This window comes from Podarcis vaucheri (assembly GCF_965113315.1).
Source record: "Podarcis vaucheri genome assembly, chromosome: 5".
In the NCBI taxonomy this organism is placed as follows: Eukaryota; Metazoa; Chordata; class Lepidosauria; order Squamata; family Lacertidae; genus Podarcis; species Podarcis vaucheri.
This window is the reverse complement of record NC_138763.1, coordinates 50,964,845-50,987,515: the sequence shown is the minus strand read 5'-3', so window position 1 is coordinate 50,987,515 and position 22,671 is coordinate 50,964,845. Positions and strand designations below refer to the sequence as shown.

At 42.1% G+C, this 22,671-nt stretch overlaps 1 protein-coding gene across 3 annotated transcripts in view; it reads right to left on the bottom strand.

The window, feature by feature from the left end:
- ACSL5 (acyl-CoA synthetase long chain family member 5) overlaps nt 1–22,671 on the bottom strand; it is a 31,460-nt gene that overhangs the window by 1,992 nt on the left and 6,797 nt on the right. For 2 of the 3 annotated variants that reach the window (XM_082223805.1, XM_082223806.1), the window contains exons 2-19: nt 17,508–17,696; nt 15,599–15,707; nt 14,250–14,314; nt 14,069–14,170; nt 12,358–12,457; nt 10,179–10,357; nt 8,392–8,424; nt 8,234–8,285; nt 7,007–7,080; nt 6,799–6,876; nt 6,172–6,306; nt 5,665–5,799; nt 5,476–5,571; nt 3,861–3,933; nt 3,153–3,241; nt 2,949–3,065; nt 1,367–1,510; nt 968–1,069 (exon numbers count right to left, since the gene is read on the bottom strand). In XM_082223805.1, coding sequence (XP_082079931.1) covers nt 968–1,069; nt 1,367–1,510; nt 2,949–3,065; nt 3,153–3,241; nt 3,861–3,933; nt 5,476–5,571; nt 5,665–5,799; nt 6,172–6,306; nt 6,799–6,876; nt 7,007–7,080; nt 8,234–8,285; nt 8,392–8,424; nt 10,179–10,357; nt 12,358–12,457; nt 14,069–14,170; nt 14,250–14,314; nt 15,599–15,707; nt 17,508–17,663 — 1,839 coding nt within the window. In that variant the 5' untranslated portion in view covers nt 17,664–17,696. Of the gene's footprint in view, nt 1–967; nt 1,070–1,366; nt 1,511–2,948; nt 3,066–3,152; nt 3,242–3,860; nt 3,934–5,475; nt 5,572–5,664; nt 5,800–6,171; nt 6,307–6,798; nt 6,877–7,006; nt 7,081–8,233; nt 8,286–8,391; nt 8,425–10,178; nt 10,358–12,357; nt 12,458–14,068; nt 14,171–14,249; nt 14,315–15,598; nt 15,708–17,507; nt 17,697–20,566; nt 20,722–22,671 lie in introns of those variants that run through there. The other variant, XM_082223804.1, reaches the window with a different exon arrangement.

Here is a 22,671-nt window from a genome sequence, read left to right as displayed (position 1 = left end):
AATCTCACATTGTGCTAGAAAGTGTTTCTTGGAATTTTAATGAGTTCAGTTCTGTGCATCCAGGCTAAGGAAGGCACTAGATTTTAGAAATCTGAGAGGAATGTATATACCTCAAACACACATTCTTTCCCACCCACAGCTGCCCAATCCGCTGGTTGTTAAAGCCTGACACCATAAAGCAGTTTAATTCTTAAGGAATTTGTGTGGCTTGGTGGTGGAGTGGGAAGAGACCCTCACAGAGCCATGCACTTAGCAAGTATTGTGAACAAAAAATAGAAACAAGGACTATTGCCTCAAAAGCCTTTTTAAAAACCTCAAAGGGAGAGGTTATATGTAAATTAAATACTGAACTCACACAAAATTCAGTTCCAGGATTGCTGTCTATTTCTTAACACGCAGTTGTTCACACCTCAGCAAATGTGTGAGTTAAGCTTGAACATGGGGAGTTTTATTAGCACAACTTTCTAATCAAACAGCACACTCAAGATACATATGAAGTTAACATGCAAGTTCAGACATGAAAATGCTGCTAAAGTAAAAACTTTCACAGCAGTGACAAGTAATTATAATAATTGCCTGCTCCTCTCGCTTAACCCACAATACAAGCCTAGGTTTCCAACACACAATTTAGAATAACTGTTCTAATCACATATCCAATTTCCTCCCATCTTGGTTTAAAAGCTACCTTGCTTAAATCTAGTTTAGTAGGCTGTATTGTAGGATTGGGTGTACATTAATAATTTTAGCAGGAAGCAGATATTTACAAGTTTATGTGCTAAAAGACTCATATCACCGCATGCAAAACTGCATATCCAAACACCAAGTGAGAGTCAAGAAGCAAACTGGCTCTTTCATTATCGATCTCTGAAATCCAGTTTACAATCAGACAATTTCCCCTTCAAGTTCACCGAATGAACTTTTATCTTCAGTAACTTGGATCTTCACAAAGTGAGAGAAAGGCACTTACTGTATTTTTGCAGAGTTCCTCAAATGAACCTTTAACTCCCAACTTTGCTGCAAACTCTGGAAGGGTCTCTGGATCAGGAACCACCACACTCACCAAGAATGACTGTAGGAAGAATGAACATTCAAACTCCAGAAAAAAATGGGTGTTGGTGTGTTGTATGTATTCGTTCCCAAAGATTTCCACTTGGGCACATTGAGTTCCTTTGAATCTCAATGGTCATGTCATACTATAAAGAAGTTAGCTTCTATGATCATGCAATCTGTTAGGCCTTCATTATGTCCCCACAAGTCACCCACCTCAGCAGCAGTGTGTGTCTTGACCATTTTGATAGAACTGTCTGGCCCTAGAAACTAGTTAGCACAGTGGCTGAAGATACAGCTCTGAACAGGGCACACTTACCTGTAGGCTATCTCCATGCACAAAGACCTGTGCTACAGGGGCACTTCTGAGGTAGATGTTTTCAATCTTTTCAGGTGCAATATATTCTCCTTGAGCTAGCTTGAAGATGTTCTTTTTTCTGTCAATTATCTTCAATGCACCACTCTGCAGAAAGTACAAAAACGAGTTTGGAGACAGGAATAGAAATCTATCTATATCCCATATTTTTCTCCAAAGAGCTCAAATTCACATACATGGTTCTCCCATTCTTTATTTAATCTCCACAACAACTCTGTGAGGCAGGTTAGGCTGAGGTAGCGATTCGCCCAGTAAGCTTCACGGCAGAGTGGCGATTTGGATTCTGGTCTCTCAGCTCCTAGTCCCACACACTAACCACGACACCACACTGGCCTAAAATTCCCAGAGTGGTTTAATGATCAATCCTTCTTCACAGAGAACTCTGGGAATTGCAGATATTTGAGGGGAATTGGGATCTCCTAACAACTTTTGGCCCCCTTAACAAACCACTGCTCCCAGAAACCTTTGTGGAAAGCCATGACTGCTTAAAGTGATATAGGGTTTAAAATGCATTATGTAAATGTAGAATGCTTTAAAAATAATGCATTGGTGCCATATTCAGTAATTCAATTTTTGAATGGTGCATTGATAACAAACCCAATCAGTAGCTTTTGGGAGAGTCCTTAGTGCCTCATCTCCCTAATCCACAGTGCACTATATGCAAGGAAGCATGTCCTCGGGCTGTATTCTCCACCACCAATTTCACAACTTGTAGTAGAATGCACACTTTGGGGTAGAATCATAGAATCATAGAGTTGGAAGAGACCACAAGGGCCATCGAGTCCAATCCCCTGCCAAGCAGGAAAATTTATCTTGCTGCCAAGCAGGTGCATTAATTTATCTTGCTATTTGAAGGATACATGGGGAATGCTTACTGCTGCAACATATCGAGAGTCACTGTGAAGTTTATCTTATTTTATACATCAGATTGTGTTTGGGTGCCAAGCTTTGCAGGAACAACTTCCTTATCTTTGCAAGGGAATAATTACTGCAAATCTCATTTTAAACACTTTCAAGTATCCTTTCTAGGAGCCATTCTCTACAGCCAGATGCAGAAAAGCTTGGAGACCAAAACAGAGGCCACTTCTAGATAATCTGTTTTATTGAGAATTCATCCATGTACAATGGTACATCGGGTTAGGAACTTAATTCGTTCTGGAGGTATGTTCTTAACCTGAAACTGTTCTTAACCTGAGGGACCACTTTAGCTAATGGGGCCTCCTGTTGCTGCTGTGCAATTTCTGTTCTCATCCTGAAGCAAAGTTCTTAACCCGAGGTACTGTTTCTGGGTTAGCGGAGTCTGTAACCTGAAGCATCTGTAACCCGAGGTACCACTGTATGTTTGTGGGGAGGTTATAGGATGTCATGTCAAGCAGTTGTTATCTCACATTCCAGCATATTTTAGTCCACAATTTCATTTTGTTGGAAGTGGGTTAGTTGCATCAGAATTCCAAATGGTGCAACCTGTGCAAAGTAGGTTCTGTGCAAAGTAGTCAGCAAGCCGCCTCAGTGACCACCAACTTACCGGCATCCATTTCCCAATGTCCCCAGTATGAAGCCACCCATCTCGGTCAATAGCTTCATCAGTTTTCTCAGGATCCTTCAAGTAACCCTTGAATACATTTGGCCCCTTAATGCAAATCTATAGAAGGCACACAAAAATAGGTGTTAGACCCCATCTATTTTAAACTTCAGCTCACAGAATGCTACATCACAAAAAGGAGCTTACCTCCCCTTCACCGTTAGCTGCAAAATAGTTCATTTCAGCAACATCGTCAAGTTTTACAACGTTGCAAGCTAGGGGGGGTCCGACGTGACCTAAAGATGAACACAGAAAATTTAGGGTTTTTTCTCGGTACAATCTTCCCTTCTTTACCTGTCTTGTTTAAAATCACCAAAATTCCATGGAGGTGCATATGAAGAAGGGCAAAAAGTGGCTGTTGTCGTATCAACCCATTCCTTATTGCTACCACATACATACTGAAGTAACTGTTAACTTCCATAATCGCCTTTTATAGCCTAAACGGTTATAAAAGTCTCTCCCACCTCCACAGCAGAAAAGCAAGCTCTGAATAATCAGATTAGGAGTTGTCTTAAGTCTAACTCATCTTGCCAGTATAGCCCATTCTGCTAGTAAACGGAAGGATAAGTTATATTTAAATGCAGGAGATGCAACCCCCCCCCAATATTTATGTGATCAGTTACATAGAAAGAAGAAAGCAGCTGGGTGAACTGTAAAGCATCCAGAGAAGCCAAAGGAAAGCTCCCATCTCCCCCTGGCCCACACAAACACAGAAGATACAACTCATCCAATACTACCTTGCCCATCATAAGATGTTTCTTTAACTCATGCTGGCCATCTATTATGCGCTACTATAAGCCAACTGAAGCCCAAGTCATAGTCTTCAGCCACACTCGAAATTTTAAGAAAGCATACCAGTCGTCCAGTCTCCCGGCAATGAAAATGTGCAGCCACCTGTGCACTCTGTTTGGCCATATGCTTCAAAGATCTGTTTTGGAAGACAAATATTTAATTAGATGGTCCCTTTAGTTCCAGTTCCAGTTTTGATAGGTTTGTTTTATGACAACACGGAGTCTACATGAACAATTCAATGAACAAGGCAAGTTCTGTCATGACAGAGATCCACTGAGGTCGGTGGTACTTCCTAGGGGCGTTGCTCAGAAGTGGAGCCTATAGGACTGGATTATTTGTGAAGTGTTTCCATAATTCCTCCCCCCCCCCCGTTTAAATACTTTAATGAAATTCATAGATAACATACACAATATACAAAGATGAAAACTATCATGTACTAATAATCTTATATATGTTTACATAAAGTAAATTTAAATTAAATTTATGCAAGCTCTTTTTTCCTATCTTTTTGCTGACATAGAATAGACTTCCTATCATTTCCCGATGCATATAACCTTTCTGGTGATGAAGGTAAAGGTAAAGGTAAAGGTAAAGGTAAAGGGACCCCTGACAGTTAAGTCCAGTCACGAATGACTCTGGGGTTGCACTTTACAGGCCGCGGGAGCCGGCGTTTGTCCGCAGACAGTTTTTCTGGGTCATGTGGCCAGCATGACTAAGCCGCTTCTGGTGCAAGGGAACACTGAAACCAGAGCAGTGCATGGAAATGCAGTTTACCTTCCTGCTGGAGAGATACCTATTTATCTACTTGCTCTGCGTGCTTTCAAACTGCTATGTTGGCAGGAGCTGGGACCGAACTGCAGGACCTCACCCCGCTGCGGGGCCTTGAACTGCCAACCTTCCAATCGGCAAGTCCAAGCGGCACAGTGGTTTAAACCACAGCACCACCTGTGACTTCCTATCATTTCCCAATGCATATAGCCTTTCTGGTGATGAATGTACTTATTACCTTACCCTTTCTGTACTTTAATACTTTCTTACAACAATTAGTACCTTTTTGCTTGTTTCGTATTCTATAGATCTCTTACATATCCCATTTTTTAATCAATGATTGTCTTGTATTACCTCTTAGTCTGTTAGTCAATTGCACCATTTCCACATATTCTAGTAATTCGCACTGCCAATCTGATAAGGTTGGAACTTTTTCCAAAGTGTTTCCATAATTTTACCTACAAAATATACACTCACTATTAAAATCAAAATTATGGAAACTATGGAAGTGTTTCCATAATTTTGATTTTAATAATGAGTGCATATTTTGTAGGCAAACAAATTGTTCCATTTTGTTTATTTATTTATGAAGAAGTGTTAATGTGTTTGTTATTTTTGGACTTGTTTTCATGTATTCTCTCATTTTCTGTATATTGCCTTCTTTGTTATTTTTATTCCGTGGTTGCCCTTCTGCGGCACTGAAATATTTGATAAAGAGCAGGTTACAACAAAATTTGCACAGTTCACAACTACATTCATGGCTGACCTTCCAATATCGGTTCATCGCCCAACCAACGGCAGCACTTTTCATTTATCAGGTGCCACAGGAATGCCACTAACAGAACCTTCAAGCTAACTCATTTGCTTCCTTGGGGTGGGGTGGAGAAAGCCGTGGGGGCTTTGCCCTTACCTGACACCCAAAGGCTGCTCTGAGGAACGTTAGGACAGGTGAAGATATGGGGGCAGCTCCAGTGACTACGATTCGCACCTTCCCACCCAAGATTTCCTGTGGAGAAGGGAAGAGAAGAATGTAACCACAGGCACCCCCGCGAAAGGTCTCGTGGCATTGGTTCTGAAGTCTAAAAAGGGGAGCACGTACCTGAACTTTATTGAAGACTAGCTTGTCCCAGATGCTTGTGTTTCGGATAATGCCTTGCTTCACTTCAGCATGCTTCCTGGCTACAGCAACTTTGAGCAATAACTGCTTGAGGTTTGTTTGGGCACCACTTTGAATCTGCAAGAAATCAGGGCACTGTACTACTAAAGGGGATGTGGGCATCCAGTGACTCCAGAGCTAACCTCTTCATTTCTCGCGACCCCATTTCTCTGCCCTTCCCAAACATCCAGCCATTATGCCCCCTAACCTTAAGATGGATTTTAAAGCCATGATGGGACATGGGAGAGTTTAGGAGAAAGCCCTGTGGCATTTTGGGGTGAGCTTGCCATTTCTGGTTTCAGGATTTGGTGGCGTGGGAACTTGGGAGGGTACAAGGATTGTAATCAAACTATTCTATGGAAAATTTAAATAGAAGCATAATATACCCAGTTGCAATTGTACTTAACAGGATTCAAGCGGAGGCAGCTTTATATTAGGTACAATGTTTACCTTGTCATAGATCCTGTTGAGCAGTCTTGGCACCACTGGGAAGATAGTCGGCTTCAAAGTTTTCATGTCATCAGTTAGAAATCTAATATCTCCTTGGAAGAACCCCACTTTTGCTCCATTGCTGTACATTACGGTCTAAAAAGTAACCATGGAAGACCTTGAATATACTGCAAAAGGTACTAGGATTGAGACCCCACTCCCAATCTGCCAGTTGAACCTCTGCCCATTAAAACATCTAGATGTCAGTTGCCTCCATTCATTGATCTTTGTGAACACAGGGTATTTATTTAATTAAAAGCTTAATTAAATAAAAGCTTTTACAGAACATAAAAATGTATTGCTGTAAACTGTTTACAGAGGTGTTTCCATGTGTGTACACACACACACACACACACACACACACACACCACACCTCAAGATCTTGCTTGCAACATTTATCATGATATACAAGCACACCTTGTTGTCACATTAAGCAGGAAGGACCACAATCCTTTTGCCAGATGGGTTGCTTACAGAGCCAGCCAGTGGCTAAGCCACTCATGTGCCACTGATTAACCTTTTGAAGAGACCCAAGAAGCACCACACAGTTGCTCCGAGTGGCAAGAAGAACTTAGAAAGGGGTTTTACCTGCACTACTCTCTCAAACATGTGAGCTAGAGGAAGGTATGACAGCGATACATCCGATGGCACACAAGGACTTGTCATCTGTAAGAAAAGAAGCAGGCGGTGTCACAATGATGCTCCAGTTCTACAAACATGCAAAAATGTAGAGTTTGATTGTCGGCGGCCTGACCAACCTAAATAGTTAGCTTGACCTATGTATATGGTCACTTACTTCTATAGTCTTCATGAACGCAGCAGCATTGGCAACAATACTTTCATGTGTTAGCATGGCTCCTTTAGGGTTACCTACACACATAAACACAAACAAATTTGTAGCTCAAACCAGGAATTTAAGAGCTGAACTACACACTGTTTCAGGCAACCTGAACACCATGAAACAAGAACACTCCTTCCATTATTATTATTTTAAAAAGTATGGGCTGCCCTTTTTCACTAAGTGTGCACTCAAAGCAGCTTAAAAAAACACAACTTCATGGTTTAAACATCATAAAATGCAGCATAAAAATCTACCCCTATAGATTTCTTTTTGAGAGAGGCATGCAATACTTCTAACCAGGGCAGTTTTAGCTATTAGAGATAGCATGCAATCTTTCTATCAGAATAAGAGGTGTAGAGTCAAGTGCCCCCTGAATTTCTGCATCAAATAACCATTTTTGAAGGCCCAGTGGGAAATCTTCAAAATGATGTTAAGTGCTACTTCTCTTTCCTTGCTTCCCTCCCAAATTGTGTGGCAGTCTTATTCTACGAAGAGCTGTCAACAGTTTCACCTCAATACCATCAGTTTTAATAGGATTTGTGTCTCTTCCTCCCTGTAAAAGTATCAAGGGGACACAGAAATTGATCGTTGCCCCCTCTCCACATTCCTTGAGAAGAGTCCAAATTTCACCCTGTGAAACTGAAGTTCCCGTTCAGGCAGCATGAAGCAATAAAAAGAAAAACCAACAGGAGTTCTTTGCATACTAAAACACATCAGGAACATATTAAGGTAAAGGTAAAGGGACCCCTGACCATTAGGTCCAGTCGTGACAGACTCTGGGGTTGCGGCGCTCATCTCGCTTTATTGGCCGAGGGAGCCAGCGTATAGCTTCCGGGTCATGTGCTTCTGGCAGCAGTTTAGTAATGCACGGAAACGCCATTTACTTTCCCGCCAGAGCGGTACCTATTTATCTACTTGCACTTTGACGTGCTTTCAAACTGCTAGGTTGGCAGGAACATATTACATGGCATAAATACAAGGATTTGTATGAAAACCCCTCAAATGCTTCTGGCATGAGTGGTTATGGCTGGAGCTTTTTGGGGGTTTCTTTTGTTTCAGTAATTGGATGGGCTCCATTATCTCCAGCATTTGAGGTGAGTCTTAAAATCCAAAAATGGGATTAGCATTTGTCCCTTTTGTCACAAAAGATGGTGCCTATTGATGTTCTACCAAGTTATTTACCTGTTGTTCCGCTGGTGAAACAGACTATGGCAAGATCTTCTGGCTTGGGAGGCTGAAATAAGATAACAATTGAGTCCAAAATGGGTTCAAGCTTTTAAACTCACACATGGTAGTAAATAGACCTCATTGGTTGAGTAAAATAAAGGATGAGTACTTACAACTGGTCTACTGAAGTTGTGTTTTCCTAGCATCTGTAGGAAAACAAGCAAGAGCAATTAAGCAGTGTCACTAAGAATGGGGCAGTTGTGGTGGACAACTATTACAGGGTAGCTCAAGAAGTAGATGTTCTGAAGTGGTTGGGGGGGGAGTATGAAGTGATGGTCTGTATGTAAATTGAGATTAATCTAGATAGACAAGAGCCATTTGTAGCATTTATGATTGCATAAAGAAATCCCAACAATAGCTATGCAGCTATAGCACTTTACATATTAAGACAAGGCTTGAGAATGGGCAGAGGGAGAGAGAGAGCATGTATTTAGCTGAAAATTCATCTTTTAATTCCCTCAAGATGAAGGTGTGTGTGTGTTAAAAAAAAACAAATCTGCACACACACACACACACACATCTCCCACCTTTTGTCTGTCCTAAGACCCCAGGACACAGAACAATCAATTTATGTTATGAACAATTCCACTGTTTTTTCTGCTTAAGTTTGGTGCCTGGTTTTTCAAGGTTTACAAAAATGTATTTAGAGAAAGAAAAAAGAATTCTACTCTGGAATGCTGTGCAATGTATGGGCGTAATAGATTATAGGAACTGCTATTTATTGATACACACTTATAGCAGTTTAAAAAAAAAATGGCACAGAAAAGGCCAAGAATAGAAGGATCAGCATGAGTATTAAGGATAAAAAATTGAAAGAGGACTGGAGACCACATTGGAAGTTGTGCAAGGCCAAAATCACTGGTGAAACTGAAATATGAATATTGTGGCAAAGATAACCTGCCCAACACATACACCGCTGTCCAGCCAAGCCACAGTCCCAACAATTGTCAATGACCAAGTTCGCATGGCACATTAAACCCAGGATGGGGAGCCTTTTGCATCCCAAGGACCACAGACAAATGTAGGTAGCATATGAAATGTGTAATCTCACTTAGTTTATTCACTCACACACATACCTCTCAACCCAAGCAAGCAGGAAGTGGTGTTGGAGTTAAAGGACACATTCCATCCAGGCAAAAATATTCAAGGAGAATGCAAAACATGACTGGTATAGGGTGTGGCTAAGGACAGTTCTAAGGAAAGTCCTGAGGACTAGATGGAAAGGTCTGGATGGCCATATCTGGCCCCTGTGCCTGAGGTTTCCCATCACTGCATTGAACCATAGTTTATTTTGTACTATTGTTTAATATAAACAAGCAGCATGTTGGTGCACGCTACTCAGTCCCTGGTGTGCTTCTCCCCCTTTATCCTTTGGCATGCCGGGGAACAAACCAACCAAAGGTTCATTTCATGTTATTTGCCTACCAGCACTCATGGTTTGTTCCTCTCCAAACAAACTACATGTGGAAACAGAAGGGCAAGATACCAAGCAATTTGATTAGAATCTGCAGCTTTGGGAGGAATACTATGGCCATGCTTTAATATCCACCCAGTGAAGTTGCTCAACACTTTTCAGAAGATTCAGTTCCCACATGGAATGGGAGATTGAGTAAATTTACTCAAAGGGATACTATTTAAGCATGTACTCAAAGCCAAATCCCAAAAGATGTCACAATGATGAACATACATGCTTGCAGTTTCTAGAAGGTTTAACCCAGGCTTCCTCAACCTCAGCCCTCCACATGTTTTGAGACTACAATTCCCATCATCCCTGACCACTGGTCCTGCTAGCTAGGGATCATAGGAGTTGTAGGCCAAAAACATCTGGAGGGCCGAGGTTGAGGAAGCCTGCTTTAACTTCTCTCAAGAGTAGACTTGTCAAGCAAAAGGGACCCTGTACCTCAATTTCTTGTAATGAAAAGATTTCAACTCCCAGGGAAGCTCCTTTTTCCTTTAATGTGCCATCAAAAGGATCCATCAGAATTATCATCTTCAGTCCTGGGGTCTTCTTTTGTTCACAGTTCTCAAGTATCACTTGTGCTTTCTCGGGTTTGTCACATATCACTGTAGCAATGTCAGCTAAAGGAACACACATAACACTTGACAACCTCCATCATTGGACTCAGGTTACGCAGAACACACAAGCAGCACCAGCTTGCTGAAGCAGACATCTCCACATACCCATTTCATGTGGCAATCATTTAAGAAGTGGAAAGCGGAAATAATGCATTGAGCGCAAGCACTCTGTGTGCCAGAAGCTTCTGGGAGCTGCAAGAAATGATAGCCTAATTGCAAGCCACACCTGGAGCTATCAAGACACAGACACTTAAATTTACTGTGAGGAGTATAGGCCTCTTAATTGGGCTTTAGAGCCTGTTAAGTATACTACACCATTATTATGATTATTCCTGCCGCTCGTACTAGCTTGTAAAAACACTTTGAGCAAGCATGTTGCATGCAAATGCCAAATGTCTCTTTAACCCAAACAGTTGCTTTGGGAGGGAGCATTTGGGATTATAGGAGAATTTAGGGCATTTACTCCTTTACCCATCCTGTATGTTTGAAAGCAAGCTTTTGTCTACAGGTTTCATGATCTACAACACCATGCATTTCACTGAAAGGAAAGAGCTGTTGTGGGGGGAAAGTTAAAGGGAAACATCTTCCACTGTTGTTTCCGACTAAGGTCAAGCAACTTAATTACCGGTAGGTAAGGCTACCATTGCATGGTTTGTGTAGCTTGGATCATAGCTGCTATAATTGGAAGTCATACTATACTAATGGAGTACAATTAAATGAGCACCCAACTTGTCCAGACTAGTACAAAAAGTCCACTACTATTCTGCTACCCAAGAGACATAACTTCTGGGAGAATTAATCTCAACAAGGTTTCCTGTTAGGATTTTAAACTTGTGGCTTTCTCTCGTGAAAAGCATTGGGTGCTTTATAACAATTGCAGTAAAAACACCAGCTAGCTGTATTTCATTCCATTTGTGATTTTAACACTGAAAGAGATTTTATCTCCAGACATTTCCAAGACTTTCATTCAAAGAAGCTGCAGCTCTTTGCATTCAAAAAGTTGGTTTCAAAGAAGTGAGCAAAATAAACTTTGAGGAAGTTCAAAGCTTAGTAACTGAAATACCAGCAATGGAGTATATGATCCTCACCTGTATTTGTGTGTGTGTGTCTGCAAATTGAGTTTAATGGCCACTATTTTCATTTCAATAATGCCTTTTTTTGTCTAGGCTAGCATAAGTGTAACTATAGAAGGGGGCGTGTCTTCTATTTTAGCATTTTGAAGCCAAGATGAGACTAGCTGCAAGAAATTGCGTTGTTTCATTTCTTTACAGAAATAAATACCCTGTTACCACCCCTGCGTAGTCTTCTGAAGACAGATTATGTTCAACACTGTCACAAGTATCTTGCTAAGAGGCAAACTCTGACTATTTGTCAAACAGCCTGAAGAAGTTTTCCAAAGGCAGGCTCAGATAACCCCACCTCAAGAAGGAGCAGGACCAAAAATCTGATCAGGGACTTAAGTTGGTTGAGAAATGCTTTGCTCCTCTACTTAAGCAAGGTCTTTGTCTCATGGGGATTCCAGGGCTTTTTGCAGTCAAAGATCCAGCATACCGACAGCTGTACTGACATAACAGAGCTTCAGCTACTAAAGCACTTTCATTTGGCTCTATTCAAAGCAACATTGTTATGTCACATTGAGCAGGACTGGAATTACAGAGGAGGAGGAGGAGGAGGAGGAGGAGGAGGAGGAGGAGGAGGAGAGGTCAGTTCCATTAATGACACAGGGTTACCTGCTCCCCCATCCTCAGATTTTACACCTGTCTTTTACTTACCCCTCTCCAGACTAACGAAGCAGGGGATAATTTTTCTGAGTCATTTCCACCTTTTAAGAAGAATTTGGGTCATATTAACTCAAATAGGAGGGGAATTCTTGGAACTTTTGTCCCTCTATTTGAGGACCAAATTTCACTTTATAGTAGTCACTTGTCAAGAAAATAACGCCACGCCCCCAATATAAAGAAAGAGTAGAAGAATGTATTTAATGACCAGAGAAAACAGCTTACCTTTGTTAATAACGTACACAATTGCATCAGGTCCCAGAGTGTCATAAAGGGGAACTGTAACCATTGAGTAAGTGTAGCAGGCAAGCTCAGAGATCACCCACTACAGGAGAAAAGAACGGAAAAACACATAAGCATTGTGTGGCAATATATAAAACAGCATGTTTAAGGATCAGGTATATTCTAGTAATCCTCCCATTAGAGCTTCAGGTGTTAATTGTGTTGAGCTTGTGAACTTGCAGGCTTGCACCTGGCAGGAACTACCGTATTTTTCGCTCTATAACATGCAGATTTTTTCTCCTAAAAAGGAAGGGGAAATGTCTGTGCGTGTTATGGAGCGAATGTGTGGTCCCTGGAGCCGAAAAATGAGGCAAAAATCAAACCGCGCTTCAGGGAGAAGGGAAGCCTGAAGAGAGGAAGTGGCAGCTTTCCTGCATTCTGCCTCAGGGTCTTACTGCCCGCCCTCTCTGTTTCGTTACTGTGTTTGCTCAAACGGAACAAAGAGCAGGGGAAGCCCCTCCCCTCCAGGCAAGAAGAGAGGAAAGCAGAGCGTCCGTCCTTCTATCCTCTCCCTGCTCCGGAGGAACAATGTTTGTGAAGGGAAGAGAGATTACAGGTTCGGCTTAAAATTCTGATTTGACTTCCTGCTTTTTGTTTTTGGAGACACACAGCATTCAAATATGCTTTCTTCCATTTAAAGAGGGAGAGAGAGAGAGAGAGAGAGCACACGCTGGCTGGCTTGTGTGGGTGGGTGGGGGGGAACTTTTGCCTTCCTTTCCTCACGTTATAGCCCTCTCCTGCATTCTTAGCCTTCTGTGTTTTTCCTTCCCTCCCCACTTAAAATGTGGTTACAAAGCATGGATCCACATGGATCCTCAGGATCTTTGCATTGGGTCACCCCAAATTCACCATCAGAGCACACAGCATGTCCATGGCTACAGCCTGCCCCCCCCCAAAAAAATCACGCACCCACTGTTGCCTGGGGCTGCAATGGTGCAAAAACGTGGTTACAAAGCATGGATCCACATGGATCCTCAGGATCTTTGCATTGGGTCAGCCAAAATTCACCATCAGAGCACATAGCATGTCCATGGCTACAGCCTGTCCCCCCCAAAAAAAATCACGCACCCACTGTTGCCTGGGGCTGCAATGGTGCAAAAACGTGGTTACAAGGCATGGATCCACAGGGATTCTCAGGATTTTTGCATTGGGTCACCCCAAATTCACCATCAGATCACATGTCTGTGGCCACAGCATGAAGCACAAAAATGATACGTCCACTGTTTCATTCAGAATATTTTTTCCCTTGTTTTCCTCCTCTAAAAACGATGTGCGTGTTATGGTCAGGTGCGTGTTATAGAGCGAAAAATACGGTATATATGACACATCTATTCCAAAGAGCACGATTAGTCAAGGAAGCTTGATTTTATCAGCCAGGCTGCAGAAGCAATTGTGGTAGATAAGCAAGCCATTGTGCAAATTGGGGGAGGGGGGACACTCATTAGGAAATTGTGAACACATCACGTATTAATTCCAGCAAGACAGGCAACATGCCAAAGCTGCTCCCAGCACCAGACCAGAACATGGATACAACATGAACAGGCAGCAGGTCCATTCACTTCTTCTGCTTCCAAACATTAATATCAAAACAATGTACAAATTTAGGAATGGTTTTACCAGAATACTATGGTCAACTAGGATTCTCACAAGTTACCTCTGGTCTATTCTGAGCAAAGATGCCAATGAACTGATCCCCTGAGGGTTTACATCCTTTGTGTAGAAGACCTGATCCCAGGTGTTCAGCTCTGTCCAGCACCTAGAAATATCAAAGATAGTTAACTTGACATTATTGGCAAGGGATTTAGGTCAATTTTCCAGTTGGTGTTTTAACCAACCTGTTGGTAAGACAGCCACTGAAAAGGTTTCTTTGGTTTTCTGTATCCTAAGCAAGGGCCATTTTCTGCAAGAAAAAAAAAATGAGATTATGAATATGCCAGCATAGTAGAAGGGTCCTCAAGTGAACTGAAGGATACCAAACAAGAATCCACAGCTTTTAGGCATCCCTGATTTGCTGACATCGTCAGACAGATTTGTTGCCTAGATGCTAAATTGTGTCTTTAATTTGCAAGATCTTGAGCAACTGAACACTTTTCTGCATTAGAGGACTCTAGACAGCTTTGTGCAGAAATGCATTCCCATTCATTGTATTAACCTTCCTTTAATATTAGATAATAATACTTGAACAGAAAATCAAGCAAATTTCAAGAAACATTAGAATGCCTTCTTACGGGAAAGTTTGAAATACTTTTCTTATACAGCCTTCACATATTACTGTGATATGTAGATCCCCCTCATCAAAATAGCAACAGAAGCTGGCCAAGGACCAAAGCACATGTGATGCAAGAGATTCACACTGGATCTCTTATTTGGACAACATAGGTTCTTGGGCTCCAAGTCTGAAACTGGTCAGTGCAGCAGTGTTGGCAGTAGAATTATGCAAATACAAGACACTATACCCATCTATCTTCCTTTCTTGCAACAGGTCAAAACAAGGGGTGCTGGGAAGTTCAGATCAATAATTGGTAGTGGTTGCTGCTCTGACAAAGTTTGGATGCCTTACACTGGCTTCTTTTTAAAGAAGTGTTCTCTTCTTAATTCAGGAGATCAAGTCATTGATCTACCACATTATATGGTTTGGCCTCAAGCATTATGCTCCAACCTCATGAAAATGAAAGTCAGACTTTCTATTTCACACCATTCGTTTCCACACCAATTATAAGGAGCCCTGCAACATTTGTGGTGTTAGAGGATTTGTTTTTATATTCAAGTCATCTCTAAAGCAAGCCAGCCATTTCTGAAGAATATCCTCAGTAGGCAATCACTGTGGGTAGAAAAGGATGCTCATCTCAAGGAACAGAAAGACTGCCATGAATCCACATTCACATATGGAAAGTCCAGTGTTATTTTTCTAGAAAAAGAAGTGGTGGAACTCACCACCACCGTCTCCCCTGTTCTCTTATAATGGCAATGACACTCACTTGAGTGGTACCAGAACTGAGTTCCTGCAAGTTCCACCTGGAAAAGCCTCTGCAAAGAATCATTCTGTTAGCTTTTCCCTACTCAGCTTCATTAGCTTCATCAGGGGAGAAGTACTATGGCAACACCCTCTCCATCCAAAACTGTGGTTTGAACAAGCAATGCTAAAACAGGCCATCCAAGTTGTCCCAGTGAATTCCCTACTCACCTGAGACGTATCGTCCTCTTCTGAAACTTTCATATAAGGTCCGTGCATCCTCGTGGTAATAAGAAAGAAGCTTGCCATCAGGCATAAGAGCACTTCTTCTAGCTCCTCCCTACATTCAGAAATTATTCAGGTTAGTTGGCAATGTGGATGATGCACCACAAGGCCCCACTCCCCACATTAGACTTAACTCAGATTAAGACTACCCAAGGTTCTTCTCCCCACAATCTGTACATAGGATAAATGGCTACACCAGTTGGGGGGGAACCAGCAATGCATTTAATGATGCATGAACCCCTAAACCACCACCACAAGTAATAATAATTAATGGACACCTGTATACCTGAAGGAGCGTCTCCACCCCCATCGTTCAGCCCGGACACCGAGATCCAGCACCGAGGGCCTTCTGGCGGTTCCCTCATTGCAAGGAGTGAGGTTACAGGGAACCAGACAGAGGGCCTTCTCAGTAGTGGCACCCGCCCTGTGGAACACCCTCCCTTCAGATGTGAAGGAAATAAGTAGCTATCCTACCTTTAAATGACATCTGCAGGCAGCCCTGTTCAGGGAAGTTTTTAATATTTAACGCTGTATTGTTTTTAATACTTGATTGGGAGATGTCCAGAGTGGCAATTATTATTACGGACACAGACTTTCCATGTTCCCTTGATCCGAGGCATGCCTTAAGGCCTAGAGATGTCTCCGCCTGCAATAGTCCTCTCCTAGATCTCCCTTTTCGCTTCTAGATGTTTCCTGCCTCCCACCACCTTAAAGTAAACTTAGGAAAACCAGCAGCAGTGAAGCTAGTTCAGTTTCAGAGGCAGGGGGAGAGTAAACTTGCCTTATTAACTGGCAAGTTATTTAAGAGCCACTGTTATAGCATTGAAGTCAAGCAAGTATGGAAGCGCCAGTGCACTTCCTCTTCATCCATCTCAGACCATTAGGGTAGCTATCAGACCTCCTTCAGAGGCCATCTGTTTCTAAGACAGTAGTAATTAGATGTCAACAAGATCTGTAGCCATTTCATTTGGCTGTCCTCATGAATTGAGCACCATTTCCTCAAGAATTTGTTAGCTGACTCCATGTTAAGTGAGATGGTGCATGACCCACAAAGATGCTTTGTAGGCACACATACAGAAGCTGTTGTACTGATGGTCAACCAATGACTGCAGCAGATTCCGGTTGACTGGTTAGCTGTGTGACAATATTGTCCCAACCAAGCAGCCTTTGGAGAGAACAATTAACCTGACAAGTCTGTTCACCTATTTATCTGGTGTACAGCATTGCAGCCAGTCAGCCGAGCTTCAACAGTTTTCCGGCATAGGGGGAGGTATGATGCCTCCCCCCCCCCCGCATCATTTGTGCTGGGGACAGCCCCAGCCAATCTGTGGCCAGGTTGGGTATGGCTGTGGGCTATTTAATTTTGGCATGGCCGGCCGGCTCCCTCTTCCTTGCCTCTTCTCCTGGAAACTGTGTTACTTGGGTGCTTTGGCATGCAACAGAATCTAACATTTACAGGCATCAAGGAAATTGTGCAGCTGCTGCTCTCTATTTAGATCTAAACTCTTCTTGATCCCAGGTATGTTTCTGGGGGTAAGTGTGTCAGTTTTCCCTGTAGCGTTCATGGCTAGCACTCAAGTAGAATCCCAGAACAAAATAAGAATGCAGATGAGCACAGTACCATCAGCATACATGCCAACAATATCGGCTGTTGGAGAATGTAGATTCCCACCGTCCCCTATCTACCACACAATACTCACTGAGAAAGGTCATAAATCTCAAGCAGTTTCCATAGCAAGTCAAGTACATTTCACACAACAACATCCAATGAAGGGTAAGCTAAGCAATTCATACATTTCATCCAGCCCATTCATCTGCCAACAGCGGCTGATGGCCGCTTTTTCTTTTCTTTTACCTCAGTGCCAACCGACTGCTTCTTCAAGTCAACGGGAGCCGCAATTGGTTTTGGTTTGGTTATCAGCCATAGGAAGACTGTTGTTCCAAAAGTAACAAGACCAATCAAAGCAGGAGTCGGGAGTGGTGAAAACAAGAACTGAAGTATCCAAATCATCCTGTTGGATGAGTGCAGACAAAGTGGTGAAGCCTAAAGCAAGAGGCACACAGCAATTAGAACACCATTAACTTTTCATACATAGCTTAATAAAGGTGTTATCCAGTAGCATGACAACGAAATGTTCCCAAGATATTTATTATTATTCAAGGCTTAATTTAAACTGAAGGCAACCAATCCACCATCTAGGTTAGCATCTGATCATGATGTACTGTAAGTACCATGGTGCAGATAACTAACTTTGGTTGTGGTAGATTCTGCAAAATCTCTAAGAAGAGCAACTTATTCTACTTTCTAGTCATGTTTCTAGTCCCAAGGATATGCTATTCATTCTTATCTCCATATCCTCCTACAGAGTCTATAGAGCTCATTTCCAAGTACACATAAGTAGCTCAGTGGTGCAGCATCTGCTTTGAATATTTAATTCTACCATTGGCAGTTCAAATAATTAGATGATGCCAAAGTCTCCTACCCTGGAGATCCACTGTCTGTCAGAGCATGCAGTACTTGTCTAGAGGGACCAATGGTCTTGCCTACGAGGCAACTTCATATGTACATGTAACTTATGTTTCCTTCTATGGTTTTGTTCCCCACTTCCACAGCCCCTGCCCCAGAGACGGGCAGTTGTCATTCTGGGCACATACACTATTGGAAAGCTTAGCGAGAAAATTAGTTTAAAGAGTTCCCAGCTCCAAGACCAGTCCATCAAACACTGACAAGGACTTTGCTGGCATTTTCAAGAGATATGGAAGGAGACTCTGCACTTTCACAAATTGCGTAACACACTACAGCTACTGACTTTTGCCCTTGGATGTGTGGTTTGCTGACTTCTAAGTGTATTCAAGAGTTGCTCATACAGGAAGCCCTTTTCACCCATTTATACTACGAACTATGCTAAAGTGTACACAACGATGAAGTGAGCTGACTACATCTGTTTATCACTGAAGTCTTGCATCTGACCCAAGTACAATTCCATTCCTTGTATCTAACCAAATACCAATGCACCTCTAAGCTCAAGCTATATCTCCCCCACCAACACAAAAGCAGATTTACAAAGTAACTGCTGCTAAACAAATGACTGCCCCATACTTTGATATCTTATTGATATCGACTGGGGACAATAGGTCAGGATTTGTTGGTAGATCTATGGATGATTTGCAGTTGATTGTCAAGGGCTATTCAGCAACAGCAAAAAAACAACTCCCTTCCTGCTCTAAATTACATTACTGAAAAGAAGAAAGCTTGGAGAAAACAGGAAAGGGGGTTGTATGTAGAAGGACTGTTGTCTCCGTTCATTTGTGGTACTGAAAACAAATTCCTGGGCTCAGAATTATTTAAATCTAAGTTCTAGTTCTAGTTTATAAGTTTATTTTTCTAACCAAAGGCCATAACAAGTTTAAGGAATTTGTAACAATAGTATTGATAAAACAGAATATCCATCCATAATATAAGGCAATATCCATGATGTGTGTGAGAGAAAATACCAAACACCAACAAGCTTAAACCTAACTATTTCAAATTAAACCTCCAAATCACCATAACAACATAGTGATTTTATGAAACTCATTTCTTCCTGATTTTTCTTGCATAGAGGGTCTAAATCTAATTGAGTGTATGTGTCATTTGCACCGGGTCTGGCGGGTGCATTTTGCAAGTGTGAATCTGGCCATTCTAGATTTAGCTCAGCTATGAAGATAAATTAGAAGTTTGCTTTGTTTACAGAATAGTCCTAGATCAAAAGGACTTTATCTTTTGAGTTCAGAAACATCCATATAATCATAGCTTTCATTTTTTATCTGAACTGAACGAGACAGGTTTTAGAACTAGTAGACGTATAGAGACAATGGGCTATATACAGGTGACTCTCAACTTACGTGAGGGATACATTCCGGGGATAGCTCAAAATCAAAATTGTGTATAGTCAAAACACATTGGATACCATGGCAGGTGGAATTGCCAAAGTCTTTCTCTCCCCCCCCCCAATGGCCACCCCCTCTTTCCGCTCTCTTTTTATTTTTTTGAAAATCCTAGCTTGTAAAACTGAATGCACACAAGTTAAATGTGCATAAGTTGAGAGTTACCTGTATTACTAATGTTTTAAAACAAAATCTACCCTGCCTAATTTTCCAGAAGTACCCAGGGTGGCTAATAAATGCGATAAAGGATAAAGCACAAGTAACTACCCCCGATTAAACCCCATCATAAAATCAAAATGTAAGTATGAAAACTACAACAAATATCACAGTGTTCAGAACTGCAGGATGGCCACCAACATACTTGGCTATGTCAGCAAATGATAGTTCAATGAATGAACATTTATTATCTATATACCGCCCATCTGACTGGGTTGCCACTCTGGGCGGCTTCCAACAAATTAAAACATTAAGCACAGTAAAACATCAAGTATTAAAAACTTCCCTATACAGTAGTCAGGTCTTTACCAACTACCTGTAGCAATACAACAAAAGGGCTCTGAGGCACTTGACTCAACAATTTGGCATTATTTATGATTCTTTATTCAATGCCCATACCTGCCTTCATCCAAAGTTCAGAGGGCAGTTTACAATTCATTCCACAAAGTGTCTGCCATGGCGGATATCACCCTCATCCTGGCTGATAGCAGCCTTGTCAGGGCAAGGGATTTGGAGCAGAGCCTCTGATGATCAGAGGACATGGGGGGGGGCTATACAGAGAAGGGCCTTTAAGTATTTATTAAGAGATTCCCACCCAAGAGTCCTTTAAAGGTAGGAGAGTCTACCATAACATCCCTCCATCCCATTTCCTATGCTACTAACTGCATCCATCCCTGGGAAGGCCAGGGAAGCAGGCAGTTATCACTGTGCCCAAACACTGCTTGAGCAACCACTGCTGCTGCTGGGAAGAGTAAGGAGACAGATTATTACCCAGCTGCCCAAGAAGACGACACATTTGGCTGCTATCTGAAATGGGTTGCCAAGTTGGGCACAATAGCAGAGGGGCTACTTTCCCCTGTCGCCATTGCGGAACCTTAGAAGACCAGCAGTTGGAGCAGCCAACAGTAACATCTGCAGCCTAGAGTGGACAGTTAACGCATCATCTTCCAAGGATGCTGGGAGGAGGCAGGAGCGACAGCCTATCCAGCTACTCCAAATGAACTGCTCTACATCCATGGGGGCTTGTTCTCTTCCATGTACCTTGATCTTGTTAAACAATCTATGGCCTTTTAAACTGTGATGGGGGTATTGTTTTGGTTTATTATTCTGGTGTTGCATTGTTGTGCTTTAATAATGTAAAGCGCTCTGTGAGCTTCAAGCGGAGGGCAGTTTCGAAATTTAATAAACAGCAACAATAAAATGGGAACACTTTAAAAAAGAGAAAAGATGGCTGAAATATATTGCTCTTTCAAGAAAAGAAGTGCTACCTTAAAAAAACACACCCCAAAACCTTGTGTGTTAATTTTCATTTTGGAGGCTGCCTTAGCTGTTATCAGGCAGAATGATATGATAAATCTTGTTCACGCTCAACACACCCTGATTAAAGCAGCCTTTGACAGGCTGGTACCCCCCCCCCAAGTGCTTCAGACTAGAACTCCAATCAACCCCAGCCAGAACAACTATAATGGGTGGGGCTGTGGGGAGCAGGGTGTGTGTGTGTGTGTGTGTGTGTGTGTGTGTTGCAGTAGAGCATGATCCTCAAACCGGGTGCTCTCCAAATGTTTTGGACTATGTGAAGGACAAACCTTAATTAAACTCTAGCCCATGGGTAGGCAAACTAAGTCCTGGGGGCCAAAGCTGGCCCAATCGCTTTCTAAATCTGGCCCACAGATGGTCTGGGAATCAGCATGTTTTTACATGAGTAGAATGTCCTTTTATTTAAAATGCATCTCTGGGTTATTTGTGGGGCATAGGAATTCATTCATTCATTTATTTTTCAAAATATACCCCAGCCCCTCACAAGGTCTGAGGGACAGTGGACCAGCCCCCTGCTGAAAAAGTCTGCTGACCCCTGATGATCTAAGCAGACAGGTCTCTGACTCTTGCCTCCCAAATCCCATAACACCCATGTATTATGTAAAAAGTATCTCATACATTACTATTGTTGTATAATGAAGAGGAACTTATTAAAGTTGTTGCTGGTTATTAGAGCATTGCTTAGTTGGCCAATTATTCAGCTCTGGTCATTTTTATACTGGGCTGAACACATTGCTGTGTGTTTGTAAGTTGCCTAGCTAGGACCTTGTCCTATAAACGCAGCCTAAATATGTAAACAAATAGACAAGTATATTATTCAGTCTACATCCGGTAACTCCTGCAGCCAAGCTGGTGCCAAGTGTATTCCTCTGCTTTCCTTCGGACCACATTAGTGAGGCTGAGAGGGGGGGGGGGACTTGTTGTCTAGGCAGCCCAGACCCTCCATACACATTGTCCAAAAGTGCACCCCACAGAGGTCACTTCAGTGCTGCTAACACAGCAAAAAGCAACACAGGCACTGAGATTGTTCAGCCCAGGAGGCACAGTCCATTGTCTCAAGACAGATGGATAACAACAACTATATTCAGTAATCTATTAATCCAGCTATTGCTATTCTTCCCATGCTTCCTGTCCCCACCTATATGGAGAACAGTCTTGTATGGATTGAAATGCTCTCTTTAGTAAACTATTATTTAATGAAAAAACCCTGTCTGTTTAAAATTGAGTTAAGGTTCTCTCGTGATGGCTCAAACGCTACAAAGCCAAGAAACTAGATGCCAAAGATTATGCCTTAACAAGTATGTCATGACATTTTGCAGCACCACAAATTATGCTTGCTTGCAACATGCACCCACACTTTTCCTTGATCTTTCTGGCACAAATCCTGATGGGAGGAATGAATTATTTGGGATGAGCAAAGTTGCCCCACATTGTCCTGGTCCAGTATTGCCTTACGCAGCATCTGAACACTGCTGTGTTGCCAGAGAAATCATCCTGCAAATTGACCCATGCCTCTTTCTTGCTTACATCAGTATCTAGTAGGTTGGGCTAAACAAAGA